Source organism: Ceratotherium simum, chromosome 34 (genome assembly GCF_057802395.1).
Source record: "Ceratotherium simum simum isolate JZ-2026a chromosome 34, ASM5780239v1, whole genome shotgun sequence".
Classification (NCBI taxonomy): Eukaryota; Metazoa; Chordata; class Mammalia; order Perissodactyla; family Rhinocerotidae; genus Ceratotherium; species Ceratotherium simum.
The window spans coordinates 23,562,171-23,584,823 of NC_141933.1; the positions used below are offsets into that span (position 1 = coordinate 23,562,171).

At 49.0% G+C, this 22,653-nt stretch overlaps 1 protein-coding gene across 1 annotated transcript; it reads right to left on the reverse strand.

The window, feature by feature from the left end:
• Positions 1 to 18,640: 18,640 nt before the first annotated feature.
• Positions 18,641 to 21,110, reverse strand: C34H11orf96 (chromosome 34 C11orf96 homolog). Its single transcript, XM_014792504.2, has one exon. It carries the CDS (start codon positions 19,992 to 19,994, stop codon positions 19,278 to 19,280), a length of 717 nt encoding a protein of 238 aa, XP_014647990.2. The 5' UTR covers positions 19,995 to 21,110; the 3' UTR covers positions 18,641 to 19,277.
• Between the last annotated feature and the right edge of the window lie 1,543 nt (positions 21,111 to 22,653).

Genomic DNA, 22,653 nt, shown 5'->3' on the forward strand with positions numbered 1-22,653 from the left:
CTTGACAACTAAGAAACTTGACAACATGTGATCCTGGATAGGATCCTTGACCAGAAAAAAAAAATTTTTTTTTTTCTATAAAGGGTACTATTGGGACAACTGGAAAAATATGAATGTCTATAGGTTACATCATAGTACTATATTGATATTAATTTCCTGAATTTGATAACTGCACTATAGATATGAAAGACAATGTCCGTGTTTTTAGGAATAAACACTAAGGGTGCTAAGGGATAAAGGAGCTTCATATTTGCAACTGACAAGGGATTTTCACATATTGAGGTATATGGGGTAACTATTCGGGTTCAAAACTGATTCGGCTTGAAATAAAGAAGCCTGACTTATGGCCTATCAAACATACATTGTACAACTGCTTATCCATTAAAGTAAAGAATGTACTCTCTTAAGATAAGAATGCATACTTCCCCTCCTAGGCCCTATTGGTAACTGTATTATCCCCTTTCCCTACATCAGGGTCATGTTGACCTGGTAATTTGCAGCTGAATACCTCTTTGAAACTTGATGAATATATAGCCCCGGTGTGTTTAATGTATGTTCTTTGTTCTAAAAAGGTATAAGATTGTACTGAAAACCATGCTTCTTGAAACCGCTTTCTTCTTTTCTGAAAAAGGCCTTCCTGGGTTATAATCCTCACCCTGGCTCAAGTAAAACTCACCTATCTCTCTTATCTATAGAACGGGCATTGGTTATTTTGCATCGACACAACTATCTCTCAGATGGTCCAGAAAATAATAATAGTCATGTATGTGCGCATATATATATGGATAGATAAATCATTAGATAAAGTGATAAAGCAAATGATGTAAAATGTGAACACTTGGGGAATCTCGGTTAAGGATACACAGAAGTTGTTTGTACTATTTTTGCATGTTTTTTTCCTAAATTTGAAATTATTTAAAAATTAAAAGCTATCAAAAAATCTAGAAAAACTTCAACCCTCCCCCACGCTTGCTTTGCGGATGAGGGGAGAGGAGAGAGATCTGATGCCGGATCTGTAGGGTTGGCAAACCCGCCCGGTGGCTGTGCCTCTCTCTAGACAGAGTTGTTTCCGGCTGGCTGGGGAAGGGTGCTGGCAGCAGGAAACACTGTTTCTGGCCCTTTTCCAGTGTGGGAGGAAACAGTGAAAGCTCGGTAAGGCTGAGGGGCTGGTCCCTGAGGACTAACTCAGGAAAGTGGAGGGGTGGGCAGGAGGCGGGGTCCTGGCGGGATCTGTGGGTCGGCAGGGCTGTCTGAGGACCAGGGATTCACTGCCCCAGGGCTCTCCCACCACAGAGAAAGGGGAAGGAGGAGAGGAGGGACTGGAAAGAAGGGAAGGGGAAAAACTAACATTTACTAAACACCTACTATCTGCTCAGCACTATTCTGGGGGGTTTACATACCTTACCTCACTAATCGTCATGGAAAGTCTTGAGATAACCTCTGTTATTATTCCCATTTTAGAGATGAGGAAATAGAGGTTTAGACAGACAAGGACAGAGATTCTGCTTTGGGCAGTACAGTGGAATCAGTATGTTAACAGACTTTTACGTTGAAAGCAACTCAAAAAGCTGGTTAAAATAAGAATTTTTAAAAAATCAATCAATGATCTGGCGAAAAAGTATGGAACACTCAGAAGCCAAAAACTAAGTGAAAGCAGGAACCCAGAGAGGTAGGGAGGGCCAGAGGCTGCCTTTCACCTGGAAGGCGTTTGCTAAATCCTGTGAGCCTTAGTTTTGGCTCTCATGGGCTGATCGAGATGAGAAGCACAAGAGTCAACCCCTAAGGCCCACCCAAGGTGGGAGACTACTGGAAGACCCCACTCCCACACAAAGCTGGATCTCCAGGGGCCTCCCCCATCAGGTTAGAGAGAAGCTAGGAGCAAAACCCGCCATCACAATCCCCTTTAAAACCTACAAAGAAATCTCAGCACTGAGTTGAGGCGGAAAGCATTTTCCCTGAGAATTCATAACTTCAAATGGGCTGTCCGTGAATTCACATTCCCTGGTTAAACTAAAACATCTCCAGCTGAAGTTTTAGATTACAGTATCCCCCAGAGATTTTGGTATGACTGTAGAAGCAGGAAGCAGCAAATTCTCTCCTCTTTTCCTGGTTGTTCAAAAAGCAAAAAGGTAAACAGGAAAAATAATGCAGACTCTATTATACAAAGCACAAACTCAAAAATACATAAAGACTGGCAAAAGAAAAGATTTCACACAAAAGCCATGAAGGTGAAGTGTGCCAGAATTTGCTTGGTGGGGGCTGGGGGAGAATTGAATAGCAAGCCAGCCCAGGAGTGGCCAATTTCAAAACACTCCAGCAAAAATGCTTTACTTTTAGCTGAGGGCTTACTCTAAAGAAGAGTTTCTCCACCTCAGCACTATTGACATTTTGGATATACAATCCTTTGTCACAGGGGCTGATGCACTGTGGGATGTTTAGCAGCATCCATGGGTTCTACTTATTAGAAGACAGTAGCATCAACCCCCACTGCAAACTGTGGCAATCAAAACTGTCTCCAGACAGTGTTAAATATCTCCTGAGGGGTCCAACTGCCCCTGGTTGAGAATCACCCCTCTAGAATCATGAACCTAAATCCCTTGTATACAACACAAGGTACAGATCTGAGAAGCAGAGAGTAAAGATGGAGAAGCCTCATGGTGGGTGGTGGGAGGTGGGGGGAGGCAACGTTGAGAAACGTTGTGCAGAGAAAATAGCACAATAGCCCAGTGGCAGCAAATCTCAGAAAAGAGCCAGCAAAATTACACTCCCAGAAAGAACCTTCCACAAATAGCTGGGGTGTGAAAATCCAACTCATTCCATGGTATGTAATTTTTTGAATTGAGTTAGTACAGAATCAATACGAAGATGCTAAAGAAAATGAGTGGGAAAGGTCGAGAAAGCCTACCAGATTAAGAACATTGGCCAGGAAAAAAATGTTACCATGGAATAGATGAATGAGCTGACCAAACATTGTTCTATGAATTAACAAATCTTAATAAACCAATTGTCCCTGTGAGAGAAAACCACAAAGCAGAAATATAACAACTCCATGAGGAGATGGCAAGACAAGGTGAGGAGAGGAAACAAGAACTGGGAGAACCGAGGGACAAGATAAAACAAAATAATTCCAGAAATGAGGATGAAGTTGGAATGAGGACTTAGACACAGCCCATAGAAATGGAGAATAGAAACAAGGAAAGTGCATAAAATGAGACAAAATGAAGAAAGTGGGCTTTTTTAATTACAGAGAAAATGATAGGTATAGAAAAAAGACAAAAGAGAGCCAACATATACATAATTGGAGTCTCTAGACAAGAAAAACAAAACAATGAAATACAACAAATACTTAACAATAAAATCAAAAGGAACTTTCCTGAAATAAAAGATTTGAATCAACATAAAAGGTACTACGTGTGCTGGAGAAAGTTGACCTAGAACAGTCAATTCCAAGACTCTCCTAATAAAATTATCAGGCTTAAAGATAAAAAACATATCCCTTGCGCATCCATGCCAAAAAAAACACAAAAATAAATCAGGTCACTCATAAAGGATAAAATTAGGCTAGCCCCGCAATATTCAATGCCAAGCAGTGGAACAATACTCACAGGGTATTTAAGGAAAAAAGTGTGAGCCAAGGATTTTATATGCTGTCAAGTCATTCCTCAAATATAAAAGCCACACACAAACATTTTTAGACACATAAGAACTCAGGGAGTATTGTTCCCATGAACCCTTCTTGAAGAAACTACCAGAGAACAAATTTCAGACCACCAAGAGGTGACAAGGGAAACCACACAGAAGGAAGACCTGTAGTAAGCACTGAAGATATTTAAATGTAGAGCACAGATAAAAAGAAATGTGGACATCTGAATGTAACCTTGTATATGCTACAGCACGTAGAAATGACATAGCTAACGAAAAAGGGGAGAGAAAAGTGGAAAGAAGATGAAAATAGAATGCATTCCTTGATGGCCCTGTCTGTAATAGCCAGGAATTAAAGAATATCATCAAAAGCTGATAAATAAAATAATAGAAGTATATTTAATACATTTAATACAGCATAATTAACAATACAAAGGTAAACATGTGTAGACATCATTTTACATTGCGTTGAGGAAAGGGATGGGGGGATGGGGAAACATGCCAGTTTTTTCATTGCTCCTCCTGGAACACTAACAGATACTGTCTAATCAAGTACAAGACTAAGGGTTCTATATAATGTGATAATTATGAAGGTAAATACTAGAGAAAAGAAAGCCTTCCTAAATAAGAATTTTAATTGCTCTGCTAGAACTTCCAGTGCAGTGTTGAACGATAGTGGCAAAAGCCGGCATCCTTGCCTTGTTCCCGATCTTCGGGAAAGCCTCCAGTCTTTCACTGTCGCGTATGATATTAGCGGTGGGTTTTTCATAAATGTCTTTTATCATGTCAAGGAAGTTCCTCTTTATTCCTAGTTGGTGAGTGTTTTTATTGTGAAAAGGTGTTGGATTTGTTAAACCATCCTTGCCTCCTTGGGATGAATCTCATTTGGTCATGGAGTATAATCCTTTTAATATCAGTCAGTCTGCTAGCATTTTGTTGAGGATTTTTGCATCTATATTCATAAGGGATATTGGTCTGAAGATGTTTTTTATGTTGTGGTGTCTTTGACTTTGATCAGGATAATATCAGCCTCATCGAATGAGTTAGGAAGTGTTCCTTCCTCTTCTAATTTTTGGAAGATTTTGAGAAGTATTGGTGTCAATTCTTCTTTAAATGTGTGGTAGAATTCACCAGTGAAGCCATCTAGCGCTAAACTTTTCTTCATTGGGAGGTTTTTGATTACTGATTCAATCTCTTTATTTGTCATAGGTCTGTATTTAACTAATTTTTTAAAAACATTTTCAGATTAAATCTAAAAATAAAATCCAACTCTTCACTGTATGCCTGAGACACACCTAATACAAACTCAAGAGGTTGAAACTAAAAGACAAGCAGAGGCATACCAGGCAAATAAAAAACAATAATGATGGGGGCCCGCCCAGTGGCGCAAGCGGTTAAGTGCGCACACTCTGCTGCGGTGGCCCGGGGTTCGTAGGTTTGGATCCCGGGTGCGCACCGATGCACCGCTTGTCAAGCCATGCGTTGGTGGCGTCCCACATAAAAGTGGAGGAAGATGGGCATGGATGTTAGCCCAGGGCCAGTCTTCCTCAGCAAAAACAGGAGGATTGGCAGATGTTAGATCAGGGCCGATCTTCCTCACAAAAAATAATAATAATGATGATGATGATGATGATGATGATTAAGCAGAAGTCATGATTTAATTATCAAAGTGCAATTCAGGCTAAAGAGCATTAAACCAAATGAAAAGGAGCTATGGTAGGTATCAGGGTGCCTCTCAAAGGCAGATAGCACTATTAGGAAGATCTGTGCAGCAGATAACTCGGCAGCTCCATTCACCAGCATTAATTCCAGCAGGATGAGGAGATGAAGAGCACATGCGTCCTAGGAGACCTGAACTCATCTCTCTCACTAGGGATCTCAGGGACAGAAAAACCACGATAGTGTGTGAAGAGATAGAGGAGGCTCTGCTGCAACACGAGACCCACACCACAGGACGGAAAAAGGAAACCTCTCTCTTCTCTCCTGTGACAGTCCAGGATGGTAGGCAGCTCTGCTCACTCAGTAGTTCAGGGACCCAAGTTCCTTCCAAATTATGGCTCCATCATCTCCTAAGATTCCCTCATCACCTGCCTTGTAGGAGCCAAGTTACCACCATGTATCCAGTTTGGTCCTGGCAGGAGGGAGGAGACATTGTGGGGCACACAATGCCCACAGTCTCAGGCCTGGGTCCAGAAGTGGAAAATACTACTTGCACTTACATTTTATTGGAGAAAACTTGTCACTGGATAAACCTAAATCCAAGGAGTGGGTGGGCTGGGGGTGGTCTAGCTTCAAGCCTAGGAAAATGAACAGAACAGACCTTAGAGGGTCACTATCAACCTATGCCACAGCCCATCCCTCTGGCCACTAAACACCTGGGTGTTCCCATGAGCAGGATACACTCAACCCTTCTCCATGGGGACACACCCAAGTTACTGCACCCGTGATCTCCGAGTGATGCACAGACCTCTCCACCAGGTTCAGATGTGGCTCCCTGTGGTCCGATGACTGTAAGCTAAATGACAATTCATTTGTCCCACCCACCCAACCCATAGACAATGGTGAAACAGAGAAAGCAAGACCAAAATAAATACCCGCATTCAGAAGAGAGAGCATGGGAAACACACAGTAGTCACGGGACAGGAATTGTGAGCACCCTTCCCTGGCAGCGGATGTTCTGGCTGCTCTGTTTTGCCCTCTAGAAGATTCTCCCTTGTCTACTGTCCTCATCCAAAGTGGGTGTCAGAACATACGTCTTCCTCAAGGGCTATTTTGGGGCCTAAACAATTATGGGCTTTTATCGTTTCTTTGGAAAAACAATTCCCTGAAAGGTTTATTAAGGATCAGTCTATTTGCTTCCAGTCGCCGCATAAGCCAGTAACCGCACTCTATGCTATTTTCTCACATAACTCTCAAGCCTGCTCCGTTTCTCTGCTTCCTCACTCTAGCCACACCTCTTTCCTCACATTAACGGCAGCTATTCTGAGGCCTACTGAAATAATAGGCTTAAGTGAGAAGCAACACCCTTAGCCTGAGCCTTGCCCTGGGGCTGGATCGCTTGTATGGATGTTCTGGTTACTGGATCGTCTTTGAGAAAGGCTCTGAGCCACCACTGTCAGACTTCCTGTTGTTTGGGTGACAGAAGCAGGTGGCTTTTTCGACCTTGTGAAGCCCCTACATTTCTTAGCCATTTTTACTCGGAGTAGAGACAGATTTTCATCGCTATTCCCTTGCATCTCTGCTTGAAATCTGGCCAATAGTTGCAGACGTCATGTTTTCTTTGAATACTTTGCTAAAAGTAACAAGGAGCAGTCAATACTCATGCACCTTCTAGCTCTTCCCAACTTTTTCTCCTTGAGTTACAGCCTTGGAAGCCACAAGATCTACCCTTCAGTCTACTGCAGGAGATAATTGACCTACTATTGGGCCCAGAGCCCCCAGATTTCCAATACCTGTGTTCCTGCCGCCCACTGCCTGCTCACTAGGTTTCGGTTACGGCAGCACCCCACTCTTGGTACTAATTTTGATATTCTTTAGGGTGAGGATTGTTGACTGTGTGAGACAGAGAGAGCTCAAAGCAGTGACTCAAAGAACCAAGTTTCTTTCTTGTGGCGTGGAAAGAAGTAAGCATTCCAGGCTAGTAGATTACTTCCAAATATTTATTCCACCAGCTCTAGGGCTGTGTCTTCATCAGCATGGTAGAAACTGAGCCACCACCATATCTAGATGGCTGGCAGGAAGAAGGTAGGGAATGTGGAAGAGGCATATGGGCAGTCATAGAACCTAGGTCCAGAAGTGGCACACATATTTCTACCTACATTCCATGGAAGAGAACTTAGTCTCATGGGCTCACTCGTCTATAAGAAAGACTAGTAAACATAGTCTAATCCTGTCCCCCAGGAAGAAAAGGAGAACAGATTTCAGTGAATGCCTATTCGTCTGTATCACAGATGCAGAAGATAGCAATGATATAATTTATTAGGCAGATCTGACATACGAAAACAGTAAACACAACATATTTTCATGAGACCATGAAACTTTCACAAGGTCAAAAAGAAAATTTCCAAAACTTCCCAAAAAGAGAAATATTATAGAAAACAATACCTGGCCACAGTGAAATTAAAGAAAAAGAAATTAATAACGAAGTCTGAAAAAAATATATTCCTCCACTTGGAAAAGCTGGCATTTAAGCTGGCATTTAAACAACTCTTAGGACCAAGAGGAAATCTAAATGAAAACTTCAGTATTCCTTTAAAAGAGTGAAAATAGACTATAGTTACTGAAGGACTTGGAGGAAAATTCATAGCCTTAAATATCTGTATCAATAAAACAAGAAAGAACCGAAAGAAGTAAAGTTAGCTTCCAAGTCAAAAAGCTAGACAATGAATTGAAAAATAAGGAAAGGAAGAATAGAAATAAAAGCAGACATTAATAAGAGTGATGAAATAGAAAATATTATATGACTAATATGTGAACTCAAAAGCTGGTTCTCCAAGAAGAATCCAATAGCAAAAGGCAGGAGAACGCAAATACACAAAACTTGAAATGATAAGGGGGAAGTCCACAGAAATAAAAGAGATGAAGAGGCTCAGAAGAGGTCAGTTTGTTTCACATAATGCAAAAAAACTTGAAAAAATAGACGAAATGGATAATTTTCTAAGTGAAAATAACGTATCAAAACTGATCCAAAAAGAAAGAAAAAAATCTAAACATATAATTTCTATCAAAGAAACAGAGAACTACGTCAAGGGTTGTTTTCAAGTGGCACCAAAAAAGGAAAATTACAGCCCAATATCACTTGTGAAAAACAATGCAAAATACCTAAATAAAATATCTAACAGAATCCAGCTGCATATTAAAAGGGCAATACATAATTTTGACACAGGAATATTCTCCTAGATTGTAAGGGTGGTTTAATGTTAGCAAATGCATTAGTGTAACTTAATATGTTAGTTGATCTAGGGAGGAAAAAAAATCGCATGGTCATCTCCATGGATGCCACCTTCACCTCCATTCTTGATTAAAGCATTCAATAAAATAGGAATAATTGAGTCAACAATACAAAGAGAATTATGCACCCCTATGTTCATTGCAGCATTATTCACTATAGCCAAGATGTGGAAGCAACCCAAGTGTCCCTCGACTGATGAATGGATAAAGAAGATGTGGTATATATATACAATGGAATACTACTCAGCCAAAAAAAAGACAAAATCGTCCCATTTGCAACAACATGGATGGACCTTGAGGGTATTATGTTAAACGAAATAAGCTAGATGGTGAAAGACAAACACCATATGATTTCACTCATATGTGGAAGATAAACAAACACATGGACAGAGAGAACAGATTAGTGGTTACCAGAGGAGAGGGGGGTGGGGGGAGGGTGAAAGGGGTAAAGGAGCACATATGTATGGTGACGGATAAAAACTAGACTATTGGTGGTGAGCACAATGCAGTCTATGCAGAAACTGATAAATAATAATGTACACCTGAAATTATACAATGTTATAAACCAATGTGACCTCAATAAAATAATTTTTTAAAATAGGAATCATTGGATATTTTCTTTAAAGTAGTCTTTTGTGTCTTGCTTTTAGGATTTGTTACAAAACCAGAGCTGTGTTTAGTCTCAAGTTAATTATTCCCACTACTGAGAGAACTCCCTTCTGAGTACTCTTCCCAATGCCCCATGAATTGTGAGGTTTTCTAGTCTGGCTGGTAGGAAGAGGTATTATTCTCAGCCCTGTGTGGGCACCAGGTACGGTTTTCTCTAATCCTTTCGAGTGGTTCTTAGCCTCACAAGCATGTACTGATCAGTGCTCTGTTGAATCCTGGAGGGAGACCCTTTGCAGATCTCTGGAATTCGTTCTTTTCTCAGCTCTCTCCTCTTGGGCACTCTATCCTGCAAACTCTAGCCACCCTGGTGTCCCTGGGCTCTCAGCTCCCTCTTCTCAACTCAAGGAGTCCACGGCCTCCCCCTGGGTCCCCCTTCCCGAGCCACAGTCTTGCAACTCTCTCAAGACAATAATCTGGAGCAATGTAAGGTTCACATCATTTATTTCCCATCTCAAGGATCACTGTCCTTCATTGCCTGATGTCTAGTGACTTGATAATTGTTGCTTCGTATATATTTTGTCTGACTTTTTTGGCTGTTTTAGGCAGGAAGGTAAATCCCATACCTGTTGCTCCATCTTGGCTAAGAGTCTCCCAAAGCTTCTGGTTCCACTAAGAAGAAAGAGGTGTGGAGGCAGCATCCTCTGTGTAATTTGCATATCATCTGCATAATAGGCAACATCCTCTGTGTAGTTTGCATATTATCTGCATAATAAGAAATACACAAAAAGACCCTATACTCCCATCTCCAAGTCTCTGGTTCTCTCTTCCCAATTGAGGAGAAACATATAGCAGATCCAGCCAAGAGAAACCGGGGCTCCCCTGTAGTGCCTGCAATTTAGGCTTTGTCCTCTGGCCTCATCAAGGACATGGGATCATTTTACCCAGGCTACTGAGTAGTCTGGTAACACTGGTTTTCAACTGTCTGAAGACTGTTTAGACAGCCAATTAACTGACCGGTGCCTCCAATTCCCTACCTCTGTAAGGGGCCTGACTGAGAAGCATTATCCAACCTCTAGAATATCATTCCAAAGATACTCTCTGCATATACAACCCTTTGGGTCCCCAAATAGGCACATTGCTTTTCACTTTGCTTCTTTCACATAAAAATGTACCTTAAGGACTTTTCCATATCAGTACATGACCTCGTCTTCATTTTTTGCTGCTGCATACTGTTCCATTTTTACAGATGCACCACAATTTATTTAACTCTATTGCTGATAGTTCCCAATCCTTTACTAACGCAAAATATGCTGCAATTTACTTTCTAAATATGGCAAGAACTTTAAAAAACAGAGAGGGATCCTGTGGTAGCCAGCCACCAAGATGGTTCCTAACAATCCTCTTCTGCTGGGATTCACACCTTGTGTAACCTCCTCCCACACTGAATCAGGCTGATCACTTACTCTAGGGAAAGCCAGCCACCATGTCATGAGGACACTCAAGCAGTCCTCTGGAAAGGCCCATGTGGAGAGGAACGGAGGCCTCCAGCCAACAGAAGTGCCGATTTGCCAGCCGTGTGAGCGTGCCATTGTGGAGCCGCCAGCTCTAGTCCAGCCACCACACGGCTGCAGCCCCCGCTGATGGCAGAATGCAACCTCATAAGTGGCTCCAAGTCAGATCCACCCAGACAAGGCTCCCAAACGGACCAAAAAACTCGTGAGAGATAGTAAATGATTATTGTTGCTTTATGCCACCAAGTTTTGGGGTAATTAGTTCTACAGCAATACAGATTTTGGTAACTGGAAGTAGGTACTGCCATAACAAAAACCTAAACACCTTGGAGTAGCTTTGGGGCCTGGTAGGGGCCAGAAGCTGGAAGGACCTCCCAGACAGGGTTAGTGAAAACCTAAAGACTCTGTATTTCAGAATAGCTATGGACCAGTGATTTCTGTGTGCCTTCTATTTTACTTACTTTTGAACAGAAGGGTCTGTATCAGTTTTCCTATGTATATTTTACCATTGTATGTCGGGTGTGTGAGGGACAAATAACTTGTCCTTGTAGTTCACAGGTCTTCAGATGGAGAGGAACTATATGTGGGGAGCTGTACCTAAGGGACTGCACCCAGTGAGCCTTATTGAACTTGGATATAATTTAGATGAGGAGATTCCTGGACTTTCAGCTGGAGTTGCATCCTATAGCAGACCAAAGAACGGCTCATCTATAAACCTCAGAACACATAGAACAGCCAATAAAAAGGGTTTTGTGGGGCATGGATCTGGGGGTACTGGGCTTGGGGGGACTGGCCTCTCCAGGAATATCTCACATGTTCAGGACAATGGAGGAAAGCGGTAGCTCTGTCAGGATTCTCCCAGAAGGTCAGAGGGAAGGTCACAGGTCGCCTACAGGCCAGCAGCTAGTCCAGAGCAGCTCCTGGTGGGGACAGGAGCAGGGCCGCGGAGCAATGGTACACTGGCTGGGGTCCTGAGCCTGCAGTGAGTTGGCTCCCAGCCTGTTATTTTGGGTCTGGCATGAATTATTCAGCACAGAACAACCCAGCTCAGAGTTTCTGGGACTCTCCCCAAGGCTGGGAAAGAGGAGTGGGGTGGAGGCGCTGCTGTCTCGGAGAAGACTCTGCCTGGTCCCCCCGTCTCTCCATCTGTACAGGAGTGGGTCTGATGTCTGTCTCTGCGCACGCTACCTGCCTGCATGTCTCCCAGGGCCAGGACTCTGAGGGTCTAAGGTGCTCTCATGTGCTCTGGGTCTTTTATAAAGTCCAGAACCTAAAGCTGGGAGGCTCTCGGGGAAAGAGAGGGCAAGTGATCGGCTCAAGGCCACACAGCAAGGAGCAGAGCTGGGGCTAGTGTCTGGCACAGCCATCTTCCCCACCCCCACCGCTGGAGCACATCTGGGGTGTAAGTCTGATGTCCCCACCCCAGTCAGGAGAATAGGACATTTTCCTGACATGCAGAAACCTGCTCTGGATCAGAGGGGTGGAGACCAAAGCAGGAAGGCAGTGGTTCAAGGAAGACAGGAGCCCAAACGGCCCATCTTAAATCCACATTCCACCTCCACAGGCAGCTCAACGTCCTGAGGCCCCAGGCAATGCCCTCACGCTTGGTCAAAGGCAGGCCACAGGTACACCCACGTTCTGTCTTTCTGGAAGAACAACAGCCACATGCCCACCATGTTGAGGCCTAGGCCCAGCATGGCGAGCATCGCTTGCTTGCTATTTCCAGAGGACTTGGGCCCATGGCCACGCTCACCGCAGAGGAGACCGAGAGATCCAGTCCAGCCCCGTGCTGAGGAAGACGCAGAAAACGGACTTCAGCGGACCCTGAGCAGTCTCCACTGCGGTCTGCTCCACGGGGGACCAGATACCCATGGGATCTCCTCCCACACAGAACACACTCATCCCCGCTCCAAGGAAGTCAATCCACACTCCACCCAGTACACTTCCAGATCAAAGTACAGGACATCTGGGGAAAGGACGTCTTCTCCAGAGCAACATGTGGTCCTCATGGTCCAGTGACATAGAAACTGCAAGACGAGTCATCTGTCCCCCCTCGCCCTGGCACCGCCACCAGCACCCCAGCTGCCCCTCCACACACACCCCAATACGTGGTGGACAGGGATGGGAGAACCACAGTAAAAACTGTCATGTGGAAAAGGGAAGACAGGAAACACTCAGAAGTCACTGGGGCATAGCAACAAGCAAATTGTGCAGGACTTGCTCTGGAGAGGAGGCTAATCTGGCCAACCCGGTTCTGGAAGATTCTCATTTCCCCATCATGCTCTGTGGCCACATCTGAAGTAAGCAGTCTGGCCTCCCTGGGTTGCTTTGGGGCTCAAACAATCCTAATTGCTGGCCAATTCCTACTTTCCTTGGCAATAAAATTCCCTCAAAAGGCTTCTGGCGTAGGTGCTTCTAGAAAGTTCCAGGCGCCAATAACTATACCCAAAGATGTTTTCTCACAGAGTTCTGAAGCCGATTTTATTACTTTGTTTCCTGCTCTGGCCCAGCCTTCTCACTTTAATTTTGGCTACCGTGGGGGATTCCAAAACAGCAAGTTTGAGTAGGAAGACAATACCCTTAATCTAACCTTGCTGCAGGGCTGGATCCTAGGCTGGGTTTCCTGGGTGACCTTCCAGAAGGCTCTGAGCCACAACTGCTGATCTTCTGTGTGAGTTACAAAGGGGGATGGTTTTCACCTCTTCCTTTCCATCTCTCCTGTCTTTCTTGTAATAAGTTGCCAAAAGACCCAAAAAGCAGCCAATGTACATGAATATTCTGGCTCTTTCCAACCACTTCTAGAACTATGGGCTTAGTCAATACATGCTCAGCTTTCCAAAGTGTCATCAAAATGGTTTTACCAAATGCTTTCCCACGGCACAACAAGGGCCTCTGACTCTCCAGCCTGCGATATCTATACCCTCCGCACATCTAGGGGTTTTGTTAGCACAGTGCCCCCCCAGTCAGTATTAATTTTTGTTTATTTAGGGTAAGGGAAGGCTGCTGTAATAAAGAGACTCAATACTGATTGAGTGGCTCAAAGAAGATAGAAGTGTGATTCTAGATAGAAGTGTTTCTCTCCAGTGTGACAGTCCATGGTGATCATTCCAGATTGGAAGGCTCTTTGATGGAAGGGTCCTTCCATCTTGTTTCTCTGCCATCCCCAAGGCCATTGGCCTTGCTGGCTTGATCACTACTGGGTTGCAGGCACATCATGTTCCCCTTGTGGGAAGGGGAAAGAGAGCATGGGGGTCGGGGGAGGCACGCCTTAAGTAGGCCTGGGAGAACACCCTTCTCTTCCCAATATATTCCATTGCAAAAACTTAATCACATTAATAGACCTAAGTACAAGAGCATCTGGGACGTAGAGTCTGGCTGTGTGCCCTGGAGAAAGGGGAAAATCAATGTTGGTGGACAATTAGCAGTCTCCACCGTGGGCCTGGGAGCTGAACGGGCAGGCAGTCATTATGAGTCATATGGCCTTGAGCCCAGGCTGAGAGGACGACTGTCCACGTGGGAGCCTCTCGCCCTCCCAACCCATATATACACACAGGCCATAACGTGCTTATTCCCCAGCCAGGACACAGGGCCTGCAGACCATCATGACACATACTTGTCTGGTAGACTTCGCCATGTCCCTACAGTCCTCTCTACAATGATGCCCACCATCATCCTCTGTGCCGGGGGGGCCAGAGGGAGATGCATGGCAGCACCAGGAACCTGCTGGGAGACGGATGGGTGTGCTAGCCTGGGTTCTCTGAGAAGCAGATGCCAAGACAGGATTAAGCATGCAAGGACTTCGTTAGGAGACATGCCTGTGTGAAATGAAATAGAGAGGGAGCCAGCAGGCTGCCATGCAAGAGTGACCCAGAGTGAAGAAGAGAGGGAGAGAAGGTATCATGGACTGCCCCACAGTCTAAGAAAGCTTCAGCAGAGCCATCGGGAAACCCTTGAGCGAAAGTCCACCTACAAAGAAATCTCATGTCTCCCAGGAACGACTCTGCCTTAGTCTCCCAGCCATGCACACAGTGTCTGGTGGCGAGCAGCCCATGGGGGTCATGGGATGGATTTCAAAGCCAGAGCTGTTCTGTATTGGTCAATTACACCCCCCGTAACCAGATGTCTGCAAAGCCCTTCTCACGGCTGCCACAGGGCTTATAATAAGAAGTTGGGGTTCGTGTTCCAGAAAAGGCACAGGCTTTGGAATAAAAAAAAAATGCTAGGTTGCAACCGAGCTCACCGCTGACTGGCTGTGTAGCCCTGGGCAAGAAACCTCACCCGTGCGAGCCTCAGTTTCCTCATCTGTAGAATGGCTGGGAAATGTTATCAGGACAAAAGCAGAGGACCCAGAGGAGATGCTCACTAAAGGGTGGCCCTTATCCCGTCCCCGCTGTGCCAGAGCCCAGTGGGCCTAGGGGCTACCCCAAATGTGCTCCCTGAAGGAGGACCCCCAAGCCCACGGCTGACCCCAATTCCCTGGGATCACAGACAGCCCTTCTCTCTCCACCGCACACCAGTGGGCCCAGAATCGGCCCTCTACAGTGGGCCTTGGAGGCCAAACTGGCTTTCAAGAAACACTGATAAATATCTCCCCAAGGGCCAAATAGAAATATTTAGAAGAGGCTGCCTGGCCACTTTTGACCTCCCCTGGGCTCCAGCCTCTTTGAAAACTCGTCACCCAGGCTAGGACTGTGGGCTACGTCCCAGGCGGGGAAGGGAAGGAAGGAGGCGTCTGCTTGGACAAGCCTGTAAGTCCAGACGGCTGTAAATCCAGACAGCTGGGCAGGCTTCCACCCACCCAGGCACATGCCAGCTCTGCACTCCTGGAGAGGCGCTCCCTCGATTTCCTCTCTCCTCCAGTGCCCTTCCCCAGAGCACTTTCTATCTTGCCCTGCTCCCTCCTACTCTCCATGGGCCCCTTCCTCTCTCTCTCCAAGGGGGGCCCTTATTCTTCCTGGTCTCTTGGTGTTTTCTGGCTCCTGACTCTGCATCTCTCTCTGTATTTCCCCTTCTCTCTCTGTCTCTGAGTTTCCCTGTCTCCCCGAGGGCCTCATTCCTCTCCATCTTTCTGGTTCTCATGCTCTCTTGCTCCCTCAGTGTATGTCTCTCCCTCTCTTTCCTCCTCTCCCACCATTTGGCCGCTCAGCCCAGCTCAGCCGCCTCCTTGGAGCTGTTTGCTGTCTTGGAATGCCTTCAAGCCACAGAGAGGAGCTGATCCCCAGAAGTCCCATAGGGACCTCAGAGGAGTCCCCTCCCATCTTCCCTCCTCCCTCTGTGCAGGGTGGAGATACCAGAGAGTCCCCCAGTGTAGTCCAGGGGCCACGGCACCCCAGGCCCTGCCTGCTCCCTCCAACACCACCACATCCCAGCAGCCCCCTCCCTCACCCAGCCCCTCTCAGTGTCACTGCCTCTTCCAAACTTCTTTCTACATCCAACCCTTAGAACTAACTGCCAGCCATAGGCAAAACTAAGAAACTGCGACAAACAGGACATCACTTTTATACCAAAGAGTGGGGAATTAGCTTAATTAAATGTGGAGTACCTATTCAATAGAATTTTATAAATATCATGATGTAGATCCAAACATGCTGATATTAAATACAAATCCAAGTAATTAAAAAAGCAGCTTAAAAAACAGTATTTAGTGGGGCTGGCCCCGTGGCCTAGTGGTTAAAGTTCCGTGCTCCACTTTGGCAGCCTGAGTTCGCGGGTTTGGATCCTGGGCCCGGACCTACACCACTTGTCAGCCGTGCTGCAGCAGCGGCCCACATCCAAAATAGAGAGGAAGATTGGCACAGATGTTAGCTCAGGGCTAATCTTCCTCAAGCAAAAAAAAGAGGAAGATTGGAAACGGATGTTAGCTCAGGGAGAATCTTCCTCACCAAAAAAAAAAAAAAAGTATTTAGAGCATAAACCCATTTAGTAAAAGAAAATAAATATGCACATATAGGCATAACCTCCAAAATGTTGACATAGTTATCTCCATCTCCAGTGGTTGGAGTATGAGTGACTTGTTTTGTATTATAAAGAACAAATATTTCCCGGGTGATAAAACATGAGAATGATTTAAAGACAAACGAGGAAGTAGGCAAGGTGAGCGTTAATCTTCCTCACTGCCCCCTTCTTCATTTTAACCCAGCAAACATGTTGGAAGCACCTGCTCGGTGCTGGGCTCTGCCAGAGGCTGAGCAGGGAATTGGGGTGATCAGATGTGGGCCCCACGACCACCCCAGATATTGGCCAGGGTGAGCCCAGGAGACCCTTCAGGTGGGCCTTCAGCTGGGGAAGGGGCTGCAGGCGGGCAGGAGAAGGAGGCTCTCCAGCAGGAAGAAGGGTCCTGGCAGGCACCTAGTGCCCAGAGGAGAGGCACCTAGCCAGGACCTCAGGCCCAAAGGGTGTGAAACCCACCAGGAAAGCTTAAGGTACCGCTCCGAAAAGTACAAACAGGAGCTACTGCTGGAGATGTAAGATAAGATGGGGGAGGGGGAGCAGGAAGTGGGAAGAGATTGTCGGAGGGGGTCCCACCCTTCAGCCACCCTCCTCCCACCCCAAGGAACTCTGGCAGCTGCAGAGTCTGGAATCTCAGCATGGACCCACGGCTGCCTCACCAGGCTGAGGCCGTTGCAGTTAAGGGCCTTCTGTCATGCGTCCCCACCACAATGGAACTGTGCCTGGGGACGGAAATGGCCAGTGTGTCCCCAGGGGCTAGGACAGCGCTCAAGACCCTGCCCCCCAGGCCCTGGGCCTGGCCTCCTCTCTCTGAGCCAGTGGGGAGGACGTTCCTTCAAGGCCTGTGGGTTCTATTTTGTGTATTTCTGCTCTCTTTGTTTTTCTTTAGAGGTGCCTGTGACCCTAAAAGGCAGTTCAGATCCCCCGCAGGGCCGGGCCTAGCTGAGCCCCAGCCCCCACCACCAGAGGGCACCCGAGCACAGAAACGTGGGCACCCGGAGAGAGAGGAGAGGAAAAGCATCCGAGCTCTCCGCGTCCCTCTGAACCGCTCAGCAGAAAGCCTGGCCACGGTGGGTCAACTCTGGAGGAATCCTGCAGCGGTGGGCTGGGTGGGGGCCCCAAGTGCGGGAACCTGCCCTCCCCAACCGAATGTTGTTTATTACCCCATCGCCTCCTGCTGCCAAGTGACAATGTTACACTGCTAACCCAGAGGGTTTAGGGTGTAGACAGGGATGCGGGCAACTGCTGAAAAGCACTGGCAAGACAGACTCGTGTGATGGAAGGAGCACTGGACGGGAGTCAGGAGAGCCGGTTGCGCAGCCACTACTGCCTGTGACCTTTCCCTGTCTGCTGTTTGTTTTCTCATCTGTAAACAAAGGCGGGGGGGCGGGGGACGGGACTCGGTGGTACCCAGGCGCCCTTCAAGCTCTGCCCCACCCTCTCTGCAGAACCCTGAAGAAGGCAAAGGAGCCCTCACTGTCTCCCAGCCCGGGAGGGCTCCCTGCCCTCCCTCGGGTCCCATCACCCAAATATCCCCGCCTGGGTGTCCCACTGCTAGCTCGGGCACCTCCTCACTCGCCGCCTAGAAAGGCTGCGCAGTGGGTGGGGTCTTCTGCGGTGGGTGCGGGGCGATGACCCTGACCCCCACCTCTCTGAGAGGTCAACCGCACCCAGGAAGGCGCTCTCTGTCTTCACAGCGCTGATCTCCTACCAGCTGCCTCACTCCATCCCGGACGCCGGCGATGGGGAACAGACAGGGAGGCAGGAGCCCTCCGGGCCGGGTGTGGATCCACTTGGGGAGGCCAGGAACCGATCTGCGCACCGGGGGCGCGACCTCGTTCCGGTGACTGAAGCTTGTGGAGTTAACTCCACTCGGGGACCCCTGGCCCCTCATGCCAGCCACATCCTTCCCCCACCTCTCCCAGTCTTGGGAGCCTGGGCACCGAAGGTTCAAGAAGTCAAGAGCCTGGAGAAATGCACTGTGCAAATATATTTACTTTATTTGTCTCCATTCGGGAGCCTCACAGACATATCCAAGTAGAAAGATCGTTAAATAAAGGCCATCAGCCATCGCAATGCAAAAATAAATATCAATCCTCCGGCCGCAGCAGCAGCTGCGCTGCGCCCAAGTCCCATCAGCCGCGCCTAACAATTAGAAAAGTGTTCAGCGAGAGTGTGTTGGCGTGAGTGTGAACGGGTGTGCGCTGGGGGGCACGGTGGAGCGCTGTGCAAAATCGGAGTTGCAAACCATCGGACAAGGGCGAGGAGCGGCTCTCCAGGAAGCCCTGACGACCCCGGGCCGACTCCGCGCGGGCGTGCCTTCCCGCACACACTCACAGCAGAGTTCACACTGGGAAGAGTTAAAAAATAAACATTTACAAGGGCAAAGAAAGCCGCCCCCCTCCCTGGCGCCCCCGGGCGCGCTCCGGCCCAGAGCGAGGGCAGCGCGGGGCGCACCGACCAGTTCGCAGCCGGGCGAGAGTCCAAGCGCGCGGGGGCGGCGGTCCCCGGTCCTCGGGGGTGCCGGGGTGCGGGGCGCGGGCTCCCCCGGCGTGCGCACGCTGACCCCCGGGCGGGCCGCGGAGGCGCGCGAGTCCCCGCTGCGGGCGGCGCCCCTCACAGGGCCGAGTCGGAGTCGCTGGAGTCCAGGCTGTTCCTCAGTTTGCAGCTGCTGAGCTGCTCCCTCTGCAGCGACAGGCTCTGCGTGCTGCGGCGCAGGCACTCCAGGCTCTGCAGGAACGACTTCTTGGCCTTCTCCTCCTCCATGGGGGACACGCCCTCCTCCTCCACCTCCTGGATCTCGTCGAAGGTGACCGGCTGCGTCTTGAAGCGGGACTGGCGCGGCCGCCGCAGGCGGCCCCTGCCCTTGGACAGCTTGGCGGGCCGCACGGGCTGCGGGAACTCGTCGGCCACGCACACGAAGTGCGGCATCACCGCCTGGTAGCTGGAGCAGATGCCCATCAGCTCGCCGGGCTTGGCGGCCGCCATGGCGCTGCCGGCGTCTTCGGGGCCGGGCGGCCGGGTGCCGGGGTTCTCCGGGGGCGGCCGCTGCGCCGGGGCCCCCCGGGAGGCAGCAGCCTGGGGCTCGCCGGGCGGGGGATCCAAATCTGCTGCGGGGTGGCGGCGGCCCTCGCGGGCCCGGGTCTGCGCTCCTCGGGAGGGCGGGCGGGAGGGCCCGTCGGGGGGCGCGGGGATCGGGGGGCGCTGCTCCGCCGCACTCCGAGGCGCTCGCCGCCGCTGCTGTCGCCGTCTGCCCCGCGGCGGCCCGGCCCGCCGCTTATATAGCCCGCTCCTGCCCACACGCCTGCGAGCTCGGATGACAGCGAATGCCATTTAAAGCGTGCGCGCCCCGCGCCCTTCCGCCTGACGTCGCCCGCCGCTCTGGGAGAGTAACGGCCCTTTCCCAGCGCCGCCCGGCCCCCGCCAAGCCGGCTCCGGAAGGCAGGCCCCGCCCGCGGGGGATCCGGGAGCATCCGAGGCCCCGGAGCGCGCGGGGCAGGGGCGGCCGGGGAGGAGGGGTCCTCGGATCGGCCCGACTGGGCTACCCCTGTCCGTCCTGGCGTCCCCAAGTCTGTACCAACCGTGGTGGCCGCGGGGCGCAGGGCTCCCTCCCCGCCCCCTAATCCCAAATGCACACACTCGAGACGCTGGTTTTTCCGCCGCGGGTTCTGCTTCGGGCGCGCGTGGCGGAGGCAGCTCCCAGCCCTCCTTGCAGCGGGGAGAACCAGGAGCGCGGAGAGCAGGGCACCCGGCCCCCAGATCCGAGTCCGGAGGAGGGCTGGGTTTCTCTCTGGGTCCTTGCCACCCTCTCCCCACCACACACAAATACATAAATACGCGCGCGCGCGCGCGCGCATCCATAAAGGCACGTAGGAATACAAACACACACCGATTGCTCCATTCCAGTTCTCCCCTTCCCTAGATGTCCTCTCTGTTTCCTCACCCCTCTCCCCTCGCCAAGGCCCTCGGGCACCCCTAGTCATGCTCAGAATGACACTTGAATATGGCACTAACAACAACAACAATAATAGTAATAACTACCATCTGGAGAGCTGTACTCCAAGCCAGCCAGGGGCATTTGTTTTATATATACTACCCGACTTCATCTTCATAGCAGCCCTGTGAGGTCATCGGTATTCTCCCAATGTTACATATGAGGAAATGGAGGCACAGAGAGGGTAAGGAACTGGTCCACCAGGAACTGCTGGAACCAGGTGGGGTGGGCTCCAGGGTCCATGCTGTTAGAGCCCCTGCTAAGGGCTGATTGATAGCCACCAGTGCCCCTAGGGCTTCTATGAGCAGGTCCCCTGCCCTGGTCCCCTGACTTCCAAGAGGAAACTGTGAGCACCACCCTGACCACGAGCCTGAGGCACAGCACACAGAGCAGTACACACACACACACACACAGGCAGGCACCCAGCAAGGCTCACAGGGCTGCTGGGAAATGAGAGAACCAATGAGATTGGCCTCCATTCCTCCCATAGCCTTTTTTTTTTTTTTTAATAATTTTATTTATTTATTTATTTATTTTTCCCCCAAAGCCCCAGTAGATAGTTGTATGTCATAGTTGCACATCCTTCCAGTTGCTGTATGTGGGACGCGGCCCCAGCATGGCCGGAGAACCGGCGCGTCAGCGCGCGCCCGGGATCCGCACCCGGGCCGCCAGCAGCGGAGTGCGCGCACTTAACCGCTAAACCACGGGGCCGGCCCCAATCCCATAGCCTTTCAACAAAGATTTCTTGAGAACCTACTGTGTGCCGGCTCAAGACCATCCCTGCCCTCGTGGAAGTTACATCCTCGTGGGAGGGACAGACAATAAACACCTGAACAAGAACAGATACTGTGGGGGTGTGACAGGATGCAGATGGAGAGGTGTGCACAGGGGGTGGCCAGGAAAGGCTTCTCAGAGTGCGTGATATTTAAGGTGACCCCTGAGGGACATGTGCCATGCCCTGAGTATTTTTATTTCATTTAATGTGTCAATTATCGTATTTAATCCTCTCCACAACCCTGGGTAACAAGTACTTTTATTATCACCATTTACAGATAGGAAAACCAAGGCACAGAGAAGCTTAGCAACTTGCCCAAGGTCACACAGCTAGTGAGCAGCAGAGCTGAGATTGAAGTCAGGCGACTTAGCTCCCAAGCCCTCACTCTTATCCACGACACTGAAGCCGTTTGCCCTGTGGAGGACACAGAAGGAACCAGCATGTGACCAAGTGCAAGGAGAGTGTTTCGAGCAGAGGGAACGTGAGTGCAAAGGCACTAAGGCAGGAACAAGCTTGGCTTATTCAAGGGACAGCAAGAAAGCTCATGTGACTGCAGCAGAGAGGATGAGAGGCATGAGATGTGAGGAGTCCCGGACGGCCTGGCCGTGGCCATGTTAGGGAGACAACATTTTATCCTAAGGACAATGGTAAGGCATTGGAGAGTTTAGAGCAGGGGGGGCTACATGATCCAATTTATGTTTTTAAAAGGTCTCTGTGGCTGCCATGTGGAGAGAAGACTGGAAAGGGACCGGGGAAAAACCCAGGAGCCCACTTAGAAGATCAATATGTGACCCCAGAAACAAGACACAGAAGACTCGGATGGGGGTGAAGACAACGGAGAGGTAGGGAAATAGTCAGATTTGGCATGTGTCTGAAGATGGAATTGAGAGGCCTTGCTGGGGGGAGGGGAGGAATCAAGGCTGACATCCATATATTTGGCCCAAACAAGGGTTAGATGGTGCCATTGATTGACAGTGGAATGCAGTGGGGAAGAGAAGGTTGGGAGGGATGGGGCCATTGTGGAGTCTGCTGGCTACCCATCAACACCCTCACCCCACTGGAGTGAGGCCTGAAATGCTCATATCAGAACTGTATTATGTGGGAGGAAAATTAATTTCTATCATCTTAAGACCACTGTATTTTGGAGGTCCTGTTAACAGCAGCTTAGCAGTACTCTAATATAGAAATTGGTACTAGGAATGGGAAGCTGCCATGTATCAAAA

Excerpts from the sequence above, each read along its gene's own strand:
- C34H11orf96 (XM_014792504.2), bottom strand. The coding sequence starts at position 19,994 with ATGGCATTCGCTGTCATCCGAGCTCGCAGGCGTGTGGGCAGGAGCGGG.